The sequence below is a fragment of the Engystomops pustulosus genome, chromosome 2, assembly GCF_040894005.1.
Source record: "Engystomops pustulosus chromosome 2, aEngPut4.maternal, whole genome shotgun sequence".
NCBI classification, from domain to species: Eukaryota; Metazoa; Chordata; class Amphibia; order Anura; family Leptodactylidae; genus Engystomops; species Engystomops pustulosus.
In genome coordinates this window covers 166,230,712-166,254,671 of record NC_092412.1, presented here as the reverse complement: position 1 = coordinate 166,254,671, position 23,960 = coordinate 166,230,712, and the positions used below count along the sequence as shown (strand labels likewise).

Below are 23,960 nucleotides of genomic sequence, written 5' to 3'. Positions count from 1 at the left end.
TTTTTCAGGTTGCTTATGGCCCTGCTAAGTTCCTCCTAGACGGGTCAGGGTCGGTTTGGGGAGCTGAAGAGGTATAGTTGCACATTCCCTTCCCCTCGAATGTCATACATCAGAGTGAAGAGCAGAATAGTATGTCTTCAAAGCAGTATTTACCTCCTTCATGGGAGGTTACAATGAGTCTGGACGAGGTATGGAGCTAGTGTATATGTGTCAGTGGGTGCCTCCCTTTGGCCAGTCTAGCTAGCAGGTGCCGTGCTTTGTTCCCAAAACAAAATAACTCTGCCTTGAAAGTTCCTCTCTCCTATATAGCCAAAGGTCATAGTTTGACCTAGCTCCTTCCCTATTTATCTGTGAAGCTTCGTTAACAAATGCTTGGTAGGCCCTCCGTAAGGTCTCACTGGTCTTTACATACTGCGTTTGTACTTTCTTTTTAAGATTTACTACGTAAACCATTTTTGCTGAACACTCCCATGGATCCCCTATGTCGGTCTCATTTTTGAAGGCATGCTCCATCCACCATCCAGTATAAATGCTTGGGGGTGTGGCTTGGATGAGCTTCAGAGCAGACGTGTAGCTCTGAGCTCTGTCTTCGCGGCCTAGAAAGATACTGCCGACAGCGACACCAAGCATAAATAATACAGTACGGGCGACTCAGAAGATGCCAGGAATATGATGACACACAAGAGGACAGCCAAAAATGGCCCTAAATGTCTTACAGACTTCTTTTCAGCTCGGAACGGCATGCAGGGATCCACCCGAGATGGCACAGCCAGAGCACGGCATGAGGAGACGTGATGGAAAGTGAGCTCCCTAGCTTTGTCAGCTGCGTCATCTTCCTCAACAAGCTCCCCAATACAACAGAGGAGCCCATCTCCACCTGCGCAACGAAGAGGCACAGCTGGATGAACCAAATCCGGAGCAGCGACAAACCAGAGGCGAGAGACACAAAATGGCACCTGATCACAAGTGGCCCCTAGAGTCTCCCAGCTGCAGCCCAGACAAGCAGAGACCGCGCTGGTCAGATTTACAATCTGAGGGAGAGCAAGATACAGCAAGATACAGCTATGGCAATAGCGAGTGAGTCTGATCCACTCCTCAGAACAGCCAGCCTCTGAGACTTTTATAAAACATATGATGCTAGCCTACAGGCGGTCTATTCCTAAAGACTTCATGTCTATGCATAACTAGACTAAAGCACTAGTCGGTTGACCCCCTGGAAGATAAGATTGGGTAGGTCACTAGCTCTCATAACAAGCTGATTGAAGCCCACTATGCACTGGAAGAGGAGGTGGAAGCCATAAAACTTAAAATAGCGGACATGGAAGATCGCGGGAGATGCAACAATGTGTAGTTTAGGGGCGTCCCAGAATCAGTCTCTCCGGCTGAATTAAAAAATTACCTCACAGCACTTCTACATGCTACGTTACCCTCAACCCCACTAGAGGAGTGCCTCATAGATGGGGCACATAGGTTGCCTAGACCGAAATTTATCCCAGACAACTTGCCTACAGATGCTATAGCGAGTCTGCATTATTTCCACACTAAAGATGCCCTCATGCTTCACTCCAAAAAAGCACAAAAGCTACCAGAACCCTCCGTGCATATAAGAGTGTATGCAGATTTATCGCAAGCTACACTACAAGTGAGGAAGAAATTCCTGGCCATAACCTCGACACTATGCAAGAATGAGATGCTATACAAGTGGGGATTCCCTGCAAGGTTGATCATGAGATGAGATGGCACAACACGTGTTGACGAAACCCGAAGAAGGAATTCATTTGCTAAAATCATGGGGTCTGATATCAGCATCATAGACTTAAACCAGCCATCACAGAAGACATTGGAGAATACAAGGGACTGGCAAGTAGCATGAATGCTTGGTATATAAATGCTATGTTTCATTTTAAGTCACAAAGGACTTACAGGTGGACTGTTACCCCGAATTTTGATGCAAGTAATTTGTATCCATGCACTGATGTTCATAGCCCTCCTGGCTATATCTGAAGCTTGTGTTCAGTCAGATTGGTGGAGGCAGCAGGACCCAACATTGTTTACCTTTACCACAATGTTTTCAGGTTAATCTTATTTAGTTTTAACCCCTTATCACCGACACTAGTTTTCAGCTCAATGACCAGACTCGATTTTTCAAATCTGACATGTCTCATGATAATTGGTTATAACTTCGGAACGCTTTAACATATCCGGGTGATTTTGAGAATGTTTTCTCGTGACACATTGTACTTCATGTTAGTTATAAAATTTAAGTGATAAGTTTTGCGCTTCGTTCTGAAAAAAAGTGAAAATTTTTGTAAAAATTCTTCATTTTCCAAGTTTGAAATGTTCTGGTTTCCAGACAGGATGTAAAACTACCCAAAAAGTTTGATAATTAACATTTACAGAATATCTGCTTTATGTTGGGATGATATTTTATGCTTCCGGTCATTTTTCTAGGATGTTATGAGGTGCAGAACTTTAGATGCGATTTTTCTTATTTTCATGAAAATTGCCAAAACTCACATTTTGAGGGACAACTCAACTTTCAAGTGACTTTGAGAGGCCTAAATAATAGTAAAACCCCATAAATTACCCCACTATAGAAAGTTCACCCCTCAACATATGTAAAACAACTTCTATTAAGTCTATTAACCCTTTAAGTCTTTCACATGGGTTAAAAAATATGGACCTGCAATTTAGAAACTATAGAATTTTTTTGGAAAATACATTCATTTAGGCCAAAACTGACATTTTCAGAATAAATTAAATGATGAAACGCACTGCAAGGCTTGATGCCCAATTCCTCCCGAGTTTACTGATACCCCATATGTGGTGGTAAACTGCTGTACGGGAACACGGCCGAGTATAGAATGAATGGAGGCGCCATTCACAGCAGATTTGTATTGTCACATTGTACGACCTATAAATTTTTTTTTTTTTTTGTAATGCGAACATATGAGGACTTATTATGTACGGGATGAGATACAATGTATAGATAATTTATTTTGGGAGTCTAAAGCTTATTCATGAGATTTTATTAACTATTTCAAGGGGGACACAAACAAAATCATCAATTTTTATTTTGGATTTTTAGCATTTTTTTTCCCCCGCTCACCGTAACGTAAAATAATATTTTATCTTTATTCTCTGGTTCACTAAGATTACGGTGATACCTCATTTATATAGTTTTTCTTATTTTTGCTCAATTTTCCTGAGCAAAACCAATATTGGAGAAAATCGCATTGTTTTTACTATTGACGACTTTTCAGGGCCATAACTTCTGTATTTTTCTGTTGTCAGATCTGGTTGAGGGCTTATTTTTTGCGAAAACAGTTGTTCTTTTCAGTCGTATCATATTAGGGAACGTAACTTTTTTTATCACTTTTTAGAACATTTTTTGTGATGGTGTTTGATGGAAAATGGTATATTATGGGAAGTTTTTCGAGTTTTTTTTTTTTTACGTAGTTCACCGAGTGGGTTCAATATTGATTTGTACAGATTAATACGGACGCGGTGTTTTATTTACTTTATTTGCATTTTATGTGTTACTGGGGAGATTATGGGACTTTTATTTTATTTATTTAATTATATTAAAAAAATATTAAATTTATTTTTTTTAACTTATTTTACATTTTCTACTTCTTGGCTTGAATAAGCGATCATCCGATCGCTTATTCAAGCCTTTACACTGCAATACGCTTGTATTGCAGTGTATTGTGTTAGTAACTGAGCATGCTGAGCAGGGGTTAAGATTGTCAAGAGTTATGTCTTCACGAGGCAACAAATGTAGATATTATACCAAAGAGAAGGAAGATAGGGCTTATAGCGCCTGTTATATTGGATTGCAATGAAAATGAACATAATGCGCCTTAATGTAAAAGGACTTCTATCTGGAAGGACACCAGCAAGTCTAAGGCCATATATCTCCAGGAGATGCATTTTATGGAAGGGAAAGACCAACAATTTATAAATAGAGATTATCCACATGTGTATGTCTAATTCACAAGCTTAAAACGTTGGAGTCCTGATTGCAATTAATAGGTATGTCGAGTTTAACAGTCACAAATGTGCTTCCTTGCCCTTGTGAGATTCTTGAACAAAGTTTTCAAAAAGGTGAAAAAAATTGGGAAGGGAAAACTATTACTTTTTGGAGACTTTAACATCATTACCGATCCTAAGATGCATTCGACTGGCAGGGGCAGGGTACCTCCTCAATCCCTAATGACTTGGCTTCATAGGGAAGGCCTATATGATACATTCCGTTGCTTAAACTCTTCAGAAAAAGAGTACACATTTTATTCACACAGATATAGGTCATTTACAAGGATAGACCTTTGCTTTAGCAGCTCAGGGATAGGAACAACAACGTGGTCAGACCAATCGCCTACATTCACTACTTTATCTTTCTCTCACCTTATACCTAACCAGAATAGATGGCTTAACCAACTTTTTCTATACACTCATATACAAGCAATCCTAGACTACTTCCACCACAATGTAGAACTAGAAGTAGACCTATTCAATTTGTGGCAATCACTTAAAGTAGCTATGCGAGGTACACTAATACAAATAGAGATACAACAAAATAGGAAGAGAGAAAAAGTGATCTCAGACTTACTCAGCAAAGTAAAACCGCTTGAAAGAGAAGCCCAACAATCTGATGCAATTAACCCCTTAACGCCGAAGCAACTTTTCACCTTCCTGACAAGGCCCATTTTTTCAAATCTGCCCTGTGTCACTATAAGTGGTTATAACTATGGAAATCTTTAACTTATCCAAGTGATTTTGAAATAGTTTCCTCGTGACACTTTGTACTTCATGTCAGAAATTTTTCTGATATTTGGTGATCAAATCACTAGCAGCATATAGGGTGCTGCTAGTGCTTTTTCCAATGGTGATGGAGCAGTACTCTGCACCCTGGAGTGCTCGCTGAGGCTGTGATGTGGAGGTTGTCGATTATGGTGCTGTTGCTCTTGCATGTCTGCGCACCTCTTCCCCCGCTGACTCCTGCTGTGGATCTGTGGTTAAACTGGACTCTAGGAGCTATGATCTGCGCTTCGGTATGTGGCCAGGGCATTTGGGGACTGTTCTAGCTGAAGGGGTTCCTTCCTGGCCGGTTTGCTGCAGGTTTAATGTGGCCGGTATGAGAGGCTCCATCACTGCGTCCTCATATAGAAAGTCTCGGGTCAAAGTGCAAAGTAAAGTGAAAAGGTTCATATTAAGTGAGTCATTTACAGAATAAAGAATATATATAAAGACAAAAATGTGTGTGCACCAGCTATTACTAAGGGGTGCTTTATAGTAGAATTACAAGAACAAGCATGTAACTATTTAGACGCACACTGCAGAGGCCATGCTATAAATATATTTGTGCAAATTTATAAAAAAAGTTTAACTTTTTATTTATATTTTTATGCTCTGAGTTTTTGAACTATTCTAAATCCTTTCTTAATAGAAAGCCAACAGATGCCGATGCCAACGGACAGTTGTGTAGAACTAAAGCCCCTTCAGTTGGTTTGGGCTAAATGCCGTGGATATCCTTCGTATCCTGCTTTGGTAAGAGACATTTCTGGTGTTGAATATTAGTTCTGAAATATTAAGCATGGCAATGACTATTTTTTGTTTTCTTTTTTCTTTTAGATTATAGACCCCAATATGCCTAGGGAAGGTTTACTTCACAATGGAATACCAATTCCTGTGCCACCTTTAGATGTACTTAAGTTGGGGGCGCAGCGAGAACTGAAAAGTGGTGGACAGAAACTCTTTTTGGTTTTATTTTTTGACAATAAAAGAACCTGGTAAGAAAACAATATTGATCCAATATGATTCTGCATACCTAATATGAGAGGGATTTATTGCCTGTGTCATAGGATACAACTGTTGTGTCTGCGATAACCCAAATGGTTAACTGCTTAAGTATTTCTTCAATTAAAATTAAAACTTTATAAATGTTATATAGAGGTGATTCAAAGGTCAACATTTCAAGAAGAATTTAAAAACAAAAATTAAGATCAACATTTTACCTCGGCTGGACAGAACTGGCATGACCACCACACGTCATAACTTCATGTGACATTCCTTTGATCACCTTGGGGGATGATACAAACTGGTATTGGCTGGTGGTACCTAACAGCCGCCCTGATTGTTTATAATGTGTATATAACAGAATGTATTTAAATCTATATTTTCATGGTAAAGGGTTTTAGTGTAAATTTGTTAGTATATGTATTACACACGTGTGTTATACATAATGTTATTTATATGATTATTGGAAGGTGTAGGAATATACACACATTATAGCCACATAGTACATATCTATGGTTGAGTCTGAGTATCCCAGATATAATTTTCGATATGCAGATGTTATGAGGGGCATATGACACTTAAATATGCTCAGGAATGGCCGTGTGTCAAATCGGTAAAGCATGTAAGAAAGCTCAGGAAATTGTGTATAGATTGCACATCAGGATATGCTCATACTCATCTGGGTTCACACTGCTATTGCGCATTTGTGTACTCGTGCGGGTGAGGCTGTATATTATAGCCGACACCTGCAGCTAACACCCGCAATAGACGTTCCCTTCGATTGCGGGCGTTAGTCCCTTACACGCCATGGTCACGCTGACCTCTGGGTACAAGGGTCTAATGTACTAGATTCCGTGGCACCTAACGGGGGGGGGGTCCGTGGTTCCAATGGCAGCCCCGGGGCAGTGCGAGGTTGTCCAGGAGCCTGCCTCCTAGCTTCTGTATTAAACTGTGTTATAGGAATGAGAGCGGATCAGATCAGAGGCAGATCAGATTGTTCAAGGCAACCTGTAAAAGTAAAAACACTTTATAAAAACATTTTTTTTATTTAAAAAGAAATAAAGTCCCCCAAACACAAACAGTCCCTTTTACATGCCTAATAAAATACAAAAAACACAAAATCATGAAAACACCCCACATATTTGGTATAGCCACGTCCGTAATAATCTGTACAATAAATCAGTAACATTATTGGACCTGGTGAACGCTGTAAAAACTAAACCCAAAAATGTACTTGTTTCATAAAATCACAAAAATGTTCCAAAAAGTGATAAAAAAAAGCTATGTGCGCCAAAATGGTACCACTGAAAAGGACAACTGAGCACGTAAAAAATAAGCCCTAAACCAGCTGTGTCAACCAAAAAATATATAAGAGTTATGTGTCCAAAAAGATTCAATAGCTAAAAATCATAATTTTTGGTGGGTTTTTAAAGTTTATCGTACAGGTTCAATAATTATTTATTTTATTCTATGGATTGTTACAGACAGGGTGATACTATATATGTGAGGTTTGTGTTATGATTTAGACTTTTTTTAGCATTATATTTCTCTTTAGATGTTATGGGGCTTATGGACCTTTTTATTGACTTATTACTTTATTTTTTATTGAAAAACTTTTTTAGTTTTTTTTTACTATTTCCCTCATGGGACATGAACAAGCAATCATCTGATTGCTTGTTCATGATAATACTCTGCTACTGATGTATTGCAGGATATTAGCAGTGTCACCTTATGCACGTGCATAGAATGACACTATGCCTTTAAGATGACGCCATAGACGCCATATTTCAGGCACTGCCAGCAGGCAGCTCTGGGGTCCTGATCGGACCCCAGGGTTGCCATAGCAACGATCGGCGCCTCCCGAAAACGGCGCTGGGGGGGGCAATCGTGGGGGCCCTTTCCTGTTTTTTCATGTCCATTTTTCACTCCCCACCTTCAAAAATCTATAACTTTTTTATTTTTACACGTAAAGAGCTGTGTGACGGCTTGTTTTCTGCGTAACAAATTGCACTTCATAGCAGTGGTGTAACTACCGCCGTAGCAGCCGAAGCGGTTGCTACGGGACCCGAGAGGTTCAGGGGCCCGGGGATGCACACTCCCTGCAGTGCTTTGCCACGGTCTGGGGTAAGTGGTCAGGGGCTGCACTGCCGGGTGCCTGCCGGATCGTGCCCCGGGGCCTTCCTCTCTGTCCAGCTACTGCCCACATCTCTCTTCGCCCACCCACCTCTTTCTGGGATCGCCTGCCCTCTCATCTCCTTAACCCGCCCGCTCATCTCCCAGACCCGCCCCCACATCTCCCAGACCCGCCCCCACATCTCCTTTACCCGCCCATTCATCACCCTGCAGGACTGCACAGTCCACACGCTGCCCCCCCTCGCCTCCCACGCTATCGCCCCCCCCTCCCCACTCTTCTTCAAGTCTTGAAGAAGGCTCCAGGTCTAAGGAGCTGAAACTTTGTGTTTGGACACATGTGTGAATAAATTAGTACACAGTTTTTCACTTTCAAGTCTCGGAGTGCTGCCATTCATTTGTTTATTTACCTGTGGATGGATCTTGGTCTTGATCCTTGGAGTGTGCACCTGAGCGGATCATTTTTTACTTGAGCGCCGCCTCAATTTATTGCTCAGGGCCGGCGCTATGGGTAGGCAAAGGTGGCAATTGCCCAGGGCCCCCTGAAAGGGGAGCGTCTCTTCTTTCAAATGAATCTTGAATTTTGTTTCTAGGTGCTATGGATCCAGAGATATTCAGGTTTAAAGTGGGAATATCAGGTGCCATTTTTATATATAAAAATCACTCCCGACGGCAGTTCAACAGTTATTATCTCCATTTTCCTAAAAACACAAATTTAGATTCATATAACAGAGGAGACTCTCTTCTTTCATAGGAAAAAAGAAGTAAGGTTCTATTTGTCACAGAGCCATAGATACAGCCCTCTGAACTATGCACCCCCCTCCAGATTCTTAGCCATCAGGCTGCAGGGAGAATTTGCTGCACACAGGAGCTGCTGCACCTCACAGATAATGGAAATATTCACTTTATATGTTACTACATTTTGAGAAGGGATAATATCAACTAATATTCATGTTTTTAACCCTTCGCTATGCAGAACTATCTAAGAACACACTTTCTCTCTTTTCTTATTTTGTGATAGTTTTTTTTGTTGGGAAATTTGACTGATACGATGAACATTCAATCCTCTTCGCCTAATGTTACTACATATTAACACCGCGACCCAGAACATGTCCATAAAGTTATATGGAACAGCAAAAACACACACATGTTCGGAAATAAAGTTTTTATTTCACACCATCCTCCATTATTTACACCTATGTTATGACGTTCTCACTCTCATTCTTATGAAGCGCGGAGGGTTCTGTTATTGTGCGGCTAATACAATGGCGACATCTAAAAGTGACTTTATTATCTCATTAGAGGGGTTTATGGATATATAGTTATTAATTGGGTGACCATTGTGTAAGGAACATACAATGATAGATCTGTGAGAATTTTCTGCAGTTCCATTTGCTGCATATTTTGGTGAATACTGTATATTGGTGTGGGTTATGTATGCCCTCCTCACATCTTACAATTTTAGGAAAGTATATTTTGTTTATATAAGTATTCTGGATTTGTACATATTTTAGAGGAAATTTTGAATGTTAATTGCCAAATGCATCGCCTGTTGTCTGCTTTCAAAATTCTATAGGTTTTATGGCGCCTTTACTTTTTATTCTGTTTTATTGCTATATTTAGCATGTTGTGACTGTCTAAAAATTTCTAGCTGAAAAGCAGATATCTAGTTATTAGATATTATGTGGATTTATTTATGTGAACATATCAATATGGGACATTTGTGAACTCTACACATGTCCATCTATTACATTTAGGAGGTGTGAAGGTAAATATTTTCTGTTTGGAGCACATTTTTTGCCATCAAAGTCAAATTTTAAGGGTTTTTTTGTAAAATGTTTCAGTTCAAATCAAAGTTGTATGAAGGTGCCTATGTCTATAAACTCTTTGATGCAATTTTGAAAATGGGGCAAGTGTCTGCTTTCAGAAAATATCGGTCACTCTCCCCAATGGGCCTCACAGTCTAATCAACCTACCAGTAATTTTTTGGAGTGTGGGAGGAAACCGGAGGACCTGGAGGAAACCCACACAGACACAGAGAGAACATACAAATTCTTTGCAGATGTTGACCAGCGCTGCAAGGCTGTAGTGCTAACCACTGAGCCACCATGCTGCCCATCAATCTCCCTATCATCTATCTATCTCCTATAAAATTCTCCAAAATTACAATTTGTTTTACCATACTAAAGGGAGCCTCTTGCTGACTGTAACTGGTCATAAAATAGTTTTATTCTGGGGCCCCACTTTTAGTTTTGCCCAGGGCCCCACTTTGTCTAGAACCGGCCCTGCTATTGCTGTATATATACTATGTATATATGTATATACTGTGTATATGTATATACTGTGTATAAATGCATTGAATCAAATACTGTATTTATACACGCATATATTTATATAAGCATATATATGTGCACATTTAAATATATGCACATTATATATATATATATATATATATATATATATATATATATATATATATATATATATACACTCACCGGCCACTTTATTAGGTACACCTGCTCGTTAACACTTAATTTCTAATCAGCCAATCACATGGTGGCAACTCAGTGCATTTAGGCATAAAAATGTAGACATGGTCAAGACAATCTCCTGCAGTTCAGCATCAGTATGGGGAAGAAAGGTGATTTGAGTGCCTTTGAACGTGGCATGGTTGTCGGTGCTAGAAGGGCTGGTCTGAGTATTTCAGAAACTGCTGATCTACTGGGATTTTCACGCATATATATATATATATATATATATATATATATATATATATATATATATACACACTCAACGGCCACTTTATTAGGTACACCATGCTAGTAACGGGTTGGACCCCCTTTTGCCTTCAGAACTGCCTCAATTCTTCATGGCATAGATTCAACAAGGTGCTGGAAGCATTCCTCAGAGATTTTGGCCCATATTGACATGGCATCACACAGTTGCCGCAGATTTGTCGGCTGCACATCCATGATGCGAATCTCCCGTTCCACCACATCCCAACGATGCTCTATTGGATTGAGATCTGGTGACTGTGGAGGCCATTTGAGTACAGTGAACTCATTGTCATGTTCAAGAAACCAGTCTGAGATGATTCCAGCTTTATGACATGGCGCATTATCCTGCTGAAAGTAGCCATCAGATGTTGGGTACATTGTGGTCATAAAGGGATGGACATGGTCAGCAACAATACTCAGGTAGGCTGTGGCATTGCAACGATGCTCAATTGGTACCAAGGGGCCCAAAGAGTGCCAAGAAAATATTCCCCACACCATGACACCACCATCACCAGCCTGAACCGTTGATACAAGGCAGGATGGATCCATGCTTTCATGTTGTTGACGACAAATTCTGACCCTATCATCCGAATGTCGCAGCAGAAATCGAGACTCATCAGACCAGGCAACGTTTTTCCAATCTTCTACTGTCCAATTTCGATGAGCTTGTGCAAATTGTAGCCTCAGTTTCCTGTTCTTCGCTGAAAGGAGTGTGGTCTTCTGCTGCTCTAGCCCATCTGCCTCAAAGTTCGACGTACTGTGCGTTCAGAGATGCTCTTCTGCCTACCTTGGTTGTAACGGGTGATGATTTGAGTCACTGTTGCCTTTCTATCAGCTCGAACCAGTCTGACCATTCTCCTCTGACCTCTGGCATCAACAAGGCATTTCCGCCCACAGAACTGCCGCTCACTGGATGTTTTTTCTTTTTCGGACCATTCTCTGTAAACCCTAGAGATGGTTGTGCGTGAAAATCCCAGTAGATCAGCAGTTTCTGAAATACTCAGACCAGCCCTTCTGGCACCAACAACCATGCCACGTTCAAAGGCACTCAAATCACCTTTCTTCCCCATACTGCGCTGTCGGCAGCGATCGATGTGACAACACCCTCGATCGGTGCTAGCACCGTTCGCGGGTGTTACCGGTAAGCCTTTGCTGCAATATGCAGCAAAGACTTACCGGCTATGGAGAGGGCTCAGCCCATGAGCAAACCTTTTAGAGACCGAGAGCCTGAACTACGACTAAACCCACTTTAAATGCAAAGTGCCAACATGGCAATTTAAGCAGTAACATGTTGCTACCTGGTTTGTCAAAGCTTTTAATTGCATTGGTGTCCTGAGGACACCAATACAGTTTGAAGAAAGAGCCCAGGAGCTGGGGCCTGCCTCCTAGCATCTGTATTAACCTGTGCATCAGAGCATCGCTTGTTCAAGGCAACCTGTAAAAGTAAAAACACTTTACAAAAACATTTTTTAATAAAAAAAAAAATAATTAAAGTCCCCCAAACGCAAACATTCCCTTTTACATGACTAATAAAATACAAAAAACACAAAATCTTGAAAACACCCCACATATTTGGTATAGCCGCGTCCGTAATAATCTGTACAATAAATCAGTAACATTATTGGACCCACTCAGTGAACACTGTAAAATCAAAACACAAAAAACTTGCCAAAAATGTACTTGTTTCATAAAATCACAAAAATGTTCCAAAAAGTGATCAAAAAAGTTATGTGCGCCAAAATGGTACCACTGAAAAGGACTCAACACGTAAAAAATAAGCTCTAAACCAGCTGTGTCAACCAAAAAATATATAAAAGTTATGTCTCCAAAAATATTCAATAGCTAAAAAACATAATTTTTTTGGAGGGCCCAGAGCAGGAGCTCCAATAATAACGCAGCCATGTCTGCATCTCCTTGCTCCTCCTGTAGTGCCAGGCAGCTAAGGATGTGTAGCTTTAAAATAGCACTGATCACAGCACAACCTGGGTGGCCAGGGACTGCAGGATGAGGTTTTGAGTCCTGTCTGGAAACTCTGTGCAGGGGTGATGGGTGCCCAGAGACCGCTCCGAGTGCCACCTCTAGCAGCCGTGACATAGGTTCACCACCACTGGACTATGGCTATAAAGAGGTTCAAGGGAGTCATTATTGTGTTCCCCTATAAGCAAAAGAGATCAGGAACTAAGTAGGAGTTCCACACAGCTGTGTAGAAGAAAGACCCCTGAGCGGAACATATGATCATACTATAATATTGTGCACATATATTTAGTTTTTATAGGTTTGTTTTTGTTTAGTCTTTTTAACCCCTTTAGAACATAGCCAATGTATGATTTCATATACAAAGCAACACTGATTGACAATCAATTTCACAGACAATTTGCAAGACTCACTCAATAAAGGAGTGGTTCTGCAGATGGGGACCACAGACCACTTCTCAGTACCAATGCTTTCTGGCTGAATGTTGGTGGTGCTTTCACACTCTTGGCAGCTGATATGTCTGTGCAATACCCGGGGTTGGGGACAGATTATGCAGGGCTGCATAAAGCATGACAAATCGGTCCCTGTCCCCATTGGGCTCACACTCTAAACAACCTACCAGTATTTTGGAGTGTGGGAGGAAACCGGAATACCCGGAGGAAACCCACACAAACATGGAGAGAACATACAAACTCTTTGCAGATGTTGACCTGGGTGGGATTAGAAACCAGGACTCCAGTGCTGCCCACTCAGCCACTGTAGCGCCATATATTAACCTGTTAAATGCCACAGTCAATGTGATCGTTGATATGGCAACCCAGGGGTCTGCTCTAAGTAAATGTCCGTAGTAAATGATGGACAAATAAAAATGTTTAAAAAAATGTTTTTACATTTAAAATAAACTAAAAAATGAAAAAAATGCCTCTAAAGCCCATGTGCAAATTTACATATAAAATAGAAAGTATGTATGTAAAAGCCATACATTCCCACATATTTAGTATTGCCATATCCTAAGGACTCCTGCAATAAAACAGGATGATAAACAGCGTAAAAAACTTTTCTATTGGGTGAACACAAAGTCAGAAATCATTCAGACTTGATGGTTTTGGATTTTTTTTTTTATAACCTCCCCTAACCCATAAAAATAGTTAATGTATTTTTCGGACTATAATGCGCACAAAAAATCCTTTGATTTTCTCAGAAATCAAAGGTGCGCCTTATAGTCCAGTGTGCGCCTTATATATGAACCGTACTTACAGACAACAGCTGCCTTGAACTGTGCACAGGTCTGGCACCTGCTGGTCATTCACCCTTATAATCAGGTGCGCCTTATAGTCCGAAAAGTACGGTATATGTTTTCATCAATCGAGTACAGCCGCCTCAAAATGGTATGACCGAAAAATGCATCTTAGGAGAAGTTACTCAGGAGAAATAGCATACCAAGTTTTTAAGTCAGTTTTCTTTTTTTTGTGTGTATGTGTACATTTTGGGGCTAAATTAACGTATTACTGACAAAATTAGATTTCAAAGGGTAAACAATCTGCTCAATAGCTGTTTGAAAGGTGACAGTTTGAAAATAGGATGATTCATAAGTATTTCTATTATTATATAGTTCAAAGCTCATTAGAAACAAAAAAAAAGAACCCCAAAAAAGTAAATTCTAAAATCTCCTTGAAAATAAAAAAACAATGTTCCATGTGTAAGCTGTGTGATATCAACATACAATATCCAAACATTTTAAAAATTTATAAAAAATAAAGCATATATATGGGAAATGTTAGAAACTATTTTGTGTGGTTTAATTATCGGTCTGAAAAGGAGATCATTTACAATTTTTAAAATTTTTCTAAAATTTAACACAAAACTCAACCAAAATTTACTACTAACATGAAGCACAGCATGTGAGGAAAAAAACAATCTCAAATTCACTTTGGTTAGTTAAATTGTTCAAAAGTTATAACCATAAAAAGTGGCACACGTCAGATTACAAAAATGGGTGGAGCCTTAACTGCTTAACTACGCGGGACAAAATAGATCATCCTAGCTAGCCAGATGTTGCCATATTTGGGCAATCTATTTTGACCTGCCGATTCACAGCTGGAGACCAGCTGTTACATACAGCCTGGTCACAGCTGCGTCTGCCTGGCAGGGACATATCTAGCAAACAGAAGTCAACTCTCCATCCAACCACTCCCCCCTCCATTACAAGACATGCTCAGAAAAAGACACTTCCTGTACAGTGGGTTTCCATGGTAGGCGGAGGTCAGATGAAGACCTATGTGGATGTCATGTATATAGTGGCCTATTAAACCCCTTCCATGACTGGGTTTAAAGAAGTTTTCTCTTGAAACAAGTTAGGCGCTATCGAATTGTGAGGGGTATAAAAAAAACTATTGAAACATTTTTATTTTAGTGCTTCCTATCTCCCAAAAACATGTAATAGAAAGCCATCAAAAAGTCAGATGTACCCTATAATTGGGGCAATCTAACTATTAGCTTTTCCCACTATAAACAAGCCCTAATAATCCTCTTTTGATTAAGGAAACAGCTTTTGTCTCCATTTTCTGAGAGTTTTTATTCCTCAAAGTATTTTATTTGCTAAAGTAGTAAAACATAAGAAAATCTGGACATGTTTGGTGTCTTCTTAAGCATACTAACCTACAAAATAATTTTATCTTGATTGTTATACTGTATGGTAAAATTCATAAAATAATTAAAAAAACAAGTGGTAAAACAGCTGTTTTATTTTGCTCCACAGCAGAAAAGAATTAATATGTTTTAATCATTATGCTATTTTTACCATAAAAATTAACCATTGAAAAATACAACACTTACTGCAAAAAACAAGCCTTCTAATACCCATGTCGGATAAAAAATAAAAAAAGTTATGTCTTTTGAAATTTGAGTGAAATGAAAAAAGTGTCCTGAAGTGTCCTGAACGAGATTAAATGCACTTTCGTCATAAAATCTCATCAATATTATCCAATTTGTGCTGTTTTTATTCTTTGGATTAATTGGATAAAATCCCATTTTTTAAGCATTACATATTGTTAGAGGCAGTACTTCTGTAGTTTTGTGTTAACAGAGCTGATGGGAAGCTTATTTTTTGCTTGCAGAAATGTTCTTTTCAGTAATATGGATTTGATGCATTTTTTTCTCATTTTGGAACATTTTTTGTGAAGGTATTTGGTTTGGATTTCAGAAGCTCCCCATTCTGTGCACCTCAGAACTCAGGTCGGGAAGTAAGACTTCACAAGGGCTTGCTGGAGCTAAAATACATGTCACAGGTGGCGTTGTGGGGTACTAGCCCTTTGTTCCTCACAATGAGCCTACACAACCTCTTTGAGTGATGCAAGTCCATAATAACCAACTCAGACACGGTTTTTAACTGGAATAAACTGGTATCTTTACTGTCAGATAAAAGACTATAACCCATTGTACATTTCAGGGTACAGAATTGCAAGAGAAGTGTTAAGAGTGTTTGTCTGGCAACGGGTACAGTCCAATCCTATATTACACTGCCATGGATGGGCCTACACAGTTTGGCTCACTGTGAGAAATAATTTTAGGATATTCGTACTCAAGGAGGTTACTGGCACGGTTCCATATTGCAGGGCGTACAGTGTTAGGCTATATTCACACTGCCGTTGCCCGCCCGTACCGTACCGTAGCGGGCAACGGCAGTGTACGGGGAGAGGAGGAGGAGGTGAGCGCAGCTCACCCCCGCCCCTCTCCATAGCAACCTATGGCGCACGGCGCCGTATTACGGGGAAAGATAGGACAGGTCCAATCTTTCTCCCGGGTACGGAACGGTACGGTGCCGCACGTGTGCGGCACCGTACCGCTCCCGTAGGGTGCCGTGCGCCCATAGGAGTGTATGGGGGACGTATATCGGCCGTATATACGTTGGCCGTATATACGTCCCCCATACGTTCGTGTGAATGTAGCCTTAGATGTAGGTTTCCTTAGGGGTATGGCACTCCATATGGCTGAACCATTATAGGGGCTGAGTGGAGCGCTCTCTTCTGGCTAAATCAGTTTATAGCTGTGGATGCCCCCCTAACAGCAGCTTGGTGCGTTCTGAGGTAAATCTTTCACGGTGCCGTGATCACCGTGGCTCTCCAATGCTGGCAATGGATGTTGGTGTTGTTTAACCCCTACGGGACTCAGACTCTTTTGGCCTTAAGGACGCGGCCCCATTTTTCAAATCTGACCTGTGTCCCTATAAGTGGTTATAGCTTTGGATATGAGATATCCAGGGGATTTTGAGACTGTTTTCTCGGGACACATTGTACTTCAAATTAGTTTAAAAATTGGGATGAAATCTTTTGCGTTTAGTTATGAAAAAAAACAAAATTTGGAAAAAATTTGGAAAAATTCTTTATTTTCAACATTCTAAATTCTCTACTTTTGATGCAGACAGTCATAGCACCCATATAAATTCATAACTTACATTTCCCAAATGTCTGCTTTATGTTGGCATGGTTTTTTAAGATTTCACATATTTTACTAGAATGTTATGAGGCTCAGAATTTAGGTATCATTTTTCACATTTTTTGTAAAATCACCCAACTTCTAATTGACACTGAGAGGCCTAAATAATATAGAGACTAATAAATTACCCCATTATGGAAACAACACCCCTCTATGTGTGAAAAACCACTTTTAAGAAGTTTGTTAACTTTTTTTTAGGTGTTTTATAGGGGTTAAAACAAAATGGAGGTGCAGTCTGCAAATATTATATTTTTTCACAATACATTCATTTTGGGTGGAAAATTAAACATTTACAATGGATTAAATGAAAAAAGGCTCCACAAAGTTTGTTACCCAATCTCTCCCGAGTACACGGATACCCCATATGTGGTGGTAACCTGCTGTATGGGCGCACGGCCAGGCATAGGAGGGAAGGAGGCGCCATCCAGATCAGATTTGCGATGTCACATTGTACAGGCTATAATTTTTTTATTTTTTTTGATGTGCACCTATAGCTTATTTCTTTTGCCACATGAGATGCACTTTTCTGGTACGTAATTTTGGGGAATCTATAGGCTAATTGGTGAGATTTTATTAACTCTTTGTTAATGGAGGAAATTAAAATCATCACTTTTTAGGAATATTTTTATGGGTTTTTTTTTTTTGCCCGTTTACCATACCATAAAAGTATATTATTTTTATTATATGGGTCGCCACGATTACAAAAAGACCTCATTTATATAGATTTTTTATTTTTTCCCATTTTTACTGAATAAAAAGTAATTTGGCGAAAATGTTGTTAATTTTCGCATCACAGTCTTTCATATGCATAACTTTTTTATTTTTCGCTTCACAAATCTGTTTAAGGGCTTATTTTTTGCGAGAAGTCATATGCATAACTTTTTTATTTTTCGCCTCACAAATCTGTTTAAGGGCTTATTTTTTGCGTGAAGGATTGTTTTTTTTAGTGGTCTTATTTTAGAGTGCATAATATTTTTTAAATCACTTTTTAGAGCATTTTTATAGGGTATTAATTGAAAATTATCTTTTTTTTGGAGCTTTTTTTTTTTTTTAAGGGGTTCACTTTGCGGATCTAATAACGATTCTGTTTTATTATGCAGATTGCTACGGACGCAGGGATACCAGAAATGTGGGGGTTTAGTGTATTTTATTCAATTGTACTGAATAAAAACCAATTTGGAGAAAATCTTGTTCATTTTAGCATCACCATCTTTTCATATGCATAACTTTTATTTTTCGGCTGACAAATCTAGTTAGGGGCTTATTTTTTGCTAGAAGAGTTGTTCTTTTTAGTGGGCTTATTTTGGAGTGCATAACATTTTTTAAATCACTTTTTAGAGCATTTTTATAGGGTATTAATTAAAAATGATCTTTTTTTCTGAACGTTTTTAAGTTTTTTTCTAGGGCATGTACCGTGCGGGTCCAGTAACGATTCTGTTTTATTATACAGATTGTTACGGATGCGGCAATACCAAATATGCAGGGTTTTTTTGTGTTTGTGTTTTTTATACTTTATTAAGTGCTTTTATAGGAAAGTGACATTTTAGGGGCTTATATTTGAATGTATTTATTTTTTATTTTTCTAATGTATTAACTTTAGTGTTTTTGACTTTTTTTTTTTTACTTATACATACTTGAACTTGAACCAGTGATGCTCTGATCACTGGTTCAAGTTCAATACACCGCTCTACAATACTATTTTATTGTAGAGCAGTGTAATCTGTCTGGCATGCTCGGGCATGCTCAGACAGTTTGCAGTCAGACCCTGAAGGGGTCTGACTGCCAGGGAGACCGGGCAGCTCTGGGGCACATGCCAGTCCTCGGATCAGATCCCCCGGTAAACGGCACGGGGGATCCGATCCACAGCGGAAACACCCTTACACGCGCACGGTCATGCTTGACCGCGGCGTGTAAAGGGTTAACACCCGCGATCGGAGCCGGCTCAGATCGCGGGTGTTAGCGCAGGCTGTCAGCTGTGATAGACAGCTGACAGCCGCTGCTTCTGGTGCCAGCTCCGTGAGCCGGTGCCAGAAGCAGGACGTTATAGAACGTCCCAGTGCGTTAAGTATCTAGCCCTGGGGACGTACTATAACGTCCTGGTGCGCCTAGGGGTTAATACAGATCTCTATCTAGATCAGGTAATTGGAACTTGGGGCCTAGACTGAATGTGATTAGCAGTCTAAATAGCTGTTTACTCAAAATCCTGACTGAAAATCTCCTCAGCATTTAGTCTCAACTAGCTACTCTCTCTGGTTCACAGGTTTGACTTGGGAGACTCGTCCCTCAGAAGTTCCTTGAGGATTCCCCCAGGAAGCTTGGCTGAGGGAAGGTCATGTGACCACAACTCTTACACCTATACAATTATGCCAGTAGATGGCAGCATAGAGCAAACATTGACTGAATCACATGATACATTTTGCAAATCCTCAACCACCAGACATCTATATTACAGCTGGGATGATGTACTGTGACATTACATATATCCATTTTCTAACTATAATATATACAGGCAGTCCACAGGTTACATACAAGATACGGTCTATCGGTTTGTTCTTAAGTTGAATTTGTATCTAAGTTGAAACTGTATATTTTATAATTGTAGATGGAGACAAAAAAAATATTATCTTAAACTGTATCAACTTAACCCCTTTCCGACATTGTATCTTGTACTATGTTATGGGCAGCAAGGACTTGCCGCATTGTGACGTAGTACTATCCCCCCCCCCCATTGCAATAAGCTGCGGGAGTCAGCTGTATATTATAGCCAACACACGCTGCTAACACCCGCGATCGCAGGTCTTCTGTACTAGATCGCCCCCAGGGTCTGCCAGTGCCTTGGGGCTGCACAATCCTGTCCAGGTGCGCAACATGCTGCAGAGCATAGCTTGTTCATGTCAACCTGTAAAAGAAAAAAATTAAAGTTTTAAACACTAAAAACATTTTTTAATAAAAAGAATAAATTTACCCCTTGGTGACCAAGCTCATTTGCGCCTTGATGACCAAGGCATATTTTTCGAAAACAGCATGCTTCACTATATCTGGTTATAACTTTAAAACGCTTTAACTTACCAAATTGTTTCTGAATTTGTTTTTCCATGATATCTTTTGGGAAATTTTGGTTGATAAATTTTGAATTTATTTATGAAAAAAGATGAATTTGGTAAACATTTTGAAAAAATAAGCTATTTTCAAACTGATAGTCTTACAGGCGGTCCCCTACTTAAGGACACCCGACTTACAGACAACCCATAGTTACAGACGGACCCCTCTGCCCACTGTGACCTCTGGTGAAGCTCTCTGAATGCTTTACTATAGTCCCAGACTGCAATGATCAGCTGTAAGATGTCTGTAATGAAGCTTTATTGATAATCCTTGGTCCAATTACACCAACAATTTTGAAACTCCAATTGTCACTGGGGCAAAAGAAAAAAAATTGTCTAGAACTTCCATTATAAAATATACAGTTTCGACTTACATACAAATTCAACTTAAGAACAAACCTCCAGACCCTATCTTGTATGTAACCCGGGGACTGCCTGTACTACCCAAATTAGTTACCATCTAACATTTACCATATCTCAGCTTTGTGTTGGCAGTGTCCTTTTTTATTTTATTACGACACTAGAAAGATCACTAATCAAACGGCATCCTCTCAAATTTTTAAGAAAATTTTAGAAACAATTATTTTAGGGACAATTTAATTGTTTTGGAAGTTCTGTTAATGGAAACCCCCCACATATCACCCTGTTCTATTAACATCACCCCTCAAACTAGTCAAAACAGCTTGTTAACCCTTTATGTATTTTACAGAAATTAAAACAAAATGAAGGTTTGATTTGGAATTCACTAATATTTATCATTAATACATTCATTTAGCTGCACAATTTACCCACATTAACTCAATGAAAGTAGAAAATCCATCTAGGAATATATTGTGCAGTTTTTTCCAAGTAAGAAATATGGATGTAACCTGCTGTCAGGGCACATGGTGAAGCGCAGAAGGCAGGATCACCATTTAGCTTTTGTAGGGCAGGTTAGTTTTTAGGGGACATGACGTGTTTGTATGGCCCCTGGGGCCACATTCACACGTGGCATTTTGCTTGCGTTTCGAAACCCAATCCAAAGGCTCCACCTGCGATTGCACGTTGAGGTAAGATTGCTTTTCCTTCAAGTTCAGTTAATGTGTTGAAAACACAAAATATGTGACCACGAGTGGAGCCTTTGGATTGCGTTTCCAAACACAACCAAAATGCCACGTGTGAACGTTGCCTCAGCTACCACAAACCCTTCTCCCATAGAATTTGTAAACTTTTTATCATGTGGTATAGGGGGAATTTTAACCTCTTGCCACAGATTTTTTCCATTTTACTGTGTGTTTATCCGCCCCTACTTTCAAAAATCAATACCTTTTTAATTTTTTTGTGTACAGAGCTGTATGAGGGCTTGTTTTCTGAGTAACAAATTGTACTTCCTAGTAACAGTATTTTATATTCAATGCCGTGTACAGGGAAGTGGAAAGGGCAAAAAAGTGGTGATTCGGACATTTTAGCGCATTTTTCCCTTACAGGGTATAACCCCGGGAATAACCTAAATGTGTTTCTACATTTTTATAGATTGGAAATTTTGGGACGCGGTGATACCTAATATGTTGTGGGCGGTTTTTTAAACTTTTTTTCCACTTTATTTATCATTTAATATGTGTTAGGAGCTTTTGGGACATTTTAATGAATTTTATTTTTGTTTTTTTTCTACTTTTTTGTTTTTACAATACTATCATATGAACTAGTGATCATGTGATCACTAGTTTATACTAATGCACTACAATAACCATGTTTTGCAGTGCATTAGAAGTGTCAGCCTATGCATCTGCATAGGTTGACAGGTAGCTACTCGGTCCCTCAGGCATGTGCTGATGACAGAACCGGGAACTTTCATTAGACGATATAAAGACGACACTCTGCGGGAACTAACAGGTTAACAGCTGTTCCGATCCGGACTGTCATAAGCGCACTGCTCTTTCCTGCAAGTGGAGCATGTGCAGACCTTGTAAAATTGTAAAAATATATAGAAAACCTATATAAATGAGGCATCTATAGAAGATATGTTATTTTTATGATCTACTAAAATGAAGTATTTGTAAAGTACATCTCATATCGCAGAAAATAAGCCCTTATTTGTCCAAATTGCCAAAAAAATAAAGATTGTATAGCCATTAAAAAGTGACATTGGTAATCTGCTCTGAATGGTGCAGCTTCCCTTTAATGCCATGGTGTGTGCCTATACAGCAGTTTACCACCACATATGACATATTGTTATACTCGGGAGACATAGGATATCAAACTTTGCGTAGCGTTTTGGTATTTTATCCACTGAGAATGTGTACATTATTTTAAAAAACACATTCATTTAGCCTAAAAAATTGAAATTTCACAGCAATTTTGTTTTGGCCCCGGTAAAACAATTAAAGGGTTAACAAAGTTCAAAAAAGTTAGTTTACATGCGTTGAAGGGTGCAGTTGGAATAATGAGGTAATTTATGGGGGTTTACTATTATCTAGGCCTCTCAAAGTGACTTGAAACTTGAGCAGGTCCTTCAATAGTGTGATTTTGCACTTTAATGAAAATTTAAAAAAATCGCACCTAAAGTTCAAAGCCCCATTACCTCTTACAAAAATGAGAGGATGCGTAAAAAACCATGTCAACATAAAGCAGACATTTGGTTAATATTAGTTAAAGTTTTTTTTTTTTTTGCTGTTATTAAAAAAGTAGAACATTTAGAATTTTGAAAATCGAGAATTTTTCTAAATTTACACCAAAACATACCAGCAAAATTTTTCAACTAACATGAAGTACAAAGTGTCCGGAGAAAAAATATATGTTGAAGCTTTCCAAAGTTATTACCACTTAGTGACACAGGGCAGGCTTAAAAAAATGGGCCATGTCAGAAAGGTGAAAAGTGGCTTCGGTGGTAAGGAGTTAAAAGGCTCTGAGAGGACGTCAAGATATAGATCTTACTACAACTATTATTCCATCATGTCTTGTCCAGTGTTTCCAGCTTAGTAGCTAACATTTCTGAAATGTCTGTTTTATGATGACATTTTTTATGCATCCTATCATTGTTCTAGGATGTTGTTAGGCTTAGAAATTTAGGTGCGATTTTTCTTCATTTTCATGAAAATCAGCAAGATTCACATTGTGAGGGACAACTCGGTTTTCAAGTGAATTTGAGAGGCCTAAATAATAACCCTATAAATTACCCCACTATAGAAAATACACCCCTTAACATACATATGTAAAACAACTGTTACAAAATCTGTTAAAGGGGTTTTTCCACAAATTCAAGTTAGGCCCTATTGTGTGGATAGGGTCTAACTTGCTGATTGGTGGGATTCTTCGTGAAGAGACCCCACAGATCACAAAAACAATGGGTCCCATGGGGTCCTATGTACCTCAGTCGGACCCCTCCTCGCTCCATGAGTATAATGGAATAGATGGCCGCGCATGACCATTCTGCTCCATTCATTTGTATGGAGCTGACGGAGATCGCTGCACTCAGCATTTTCCATCGGCTTAATTGAGTTGTATGGCACAGAACAGTTATGCGCGGCCGTCTGCTCCGTTACTCTCATGGAGCAACGAGGGGTTTGTATGAGGTACATGGGACCAAATGGGACCCCTTGTTTACCAGCCATTCCTTCATCCCTGCCGTGGCACCATCTTGTACGGCGAAGGAAGCCCCTACCAGCAAAGACCTCCACCAAGTGGCTCCCAGCTTCTCAAGCCCCTG

General features: G+C 39.5%; 1 protein-coding gene across 5 annotated transcripts in view; it reads left to right on the top strand.

Moving 5' to 3' along the window:
• BRPF3 (bromodomain and PHD finger containing 3) overlaps positions 1 to 23,960 on the top strand; it is a 288,586-nt gene that overhangs the window by 245,565 nt on the left and 19,061 nt on the right. For all 5 annotated transcript variants that reach the window (XM_072137236.1, XM_072137237.1, XM_072137235.1 and 2 more), the window contains 2 exons: positions 5,450 to 5,550; positions 5,635 to 5,792. In XM_072137236.1, coding sequence (XP_071993337.1) covers positions 5,450 to 5,550; positions 5,635 to 5,792 — 259 coding nt within the window. The remainder of the gene's footprint in view (positions 1 to 5,449; positions 5,551 to 5,634; positions 5,793 to 23,960) is intronic.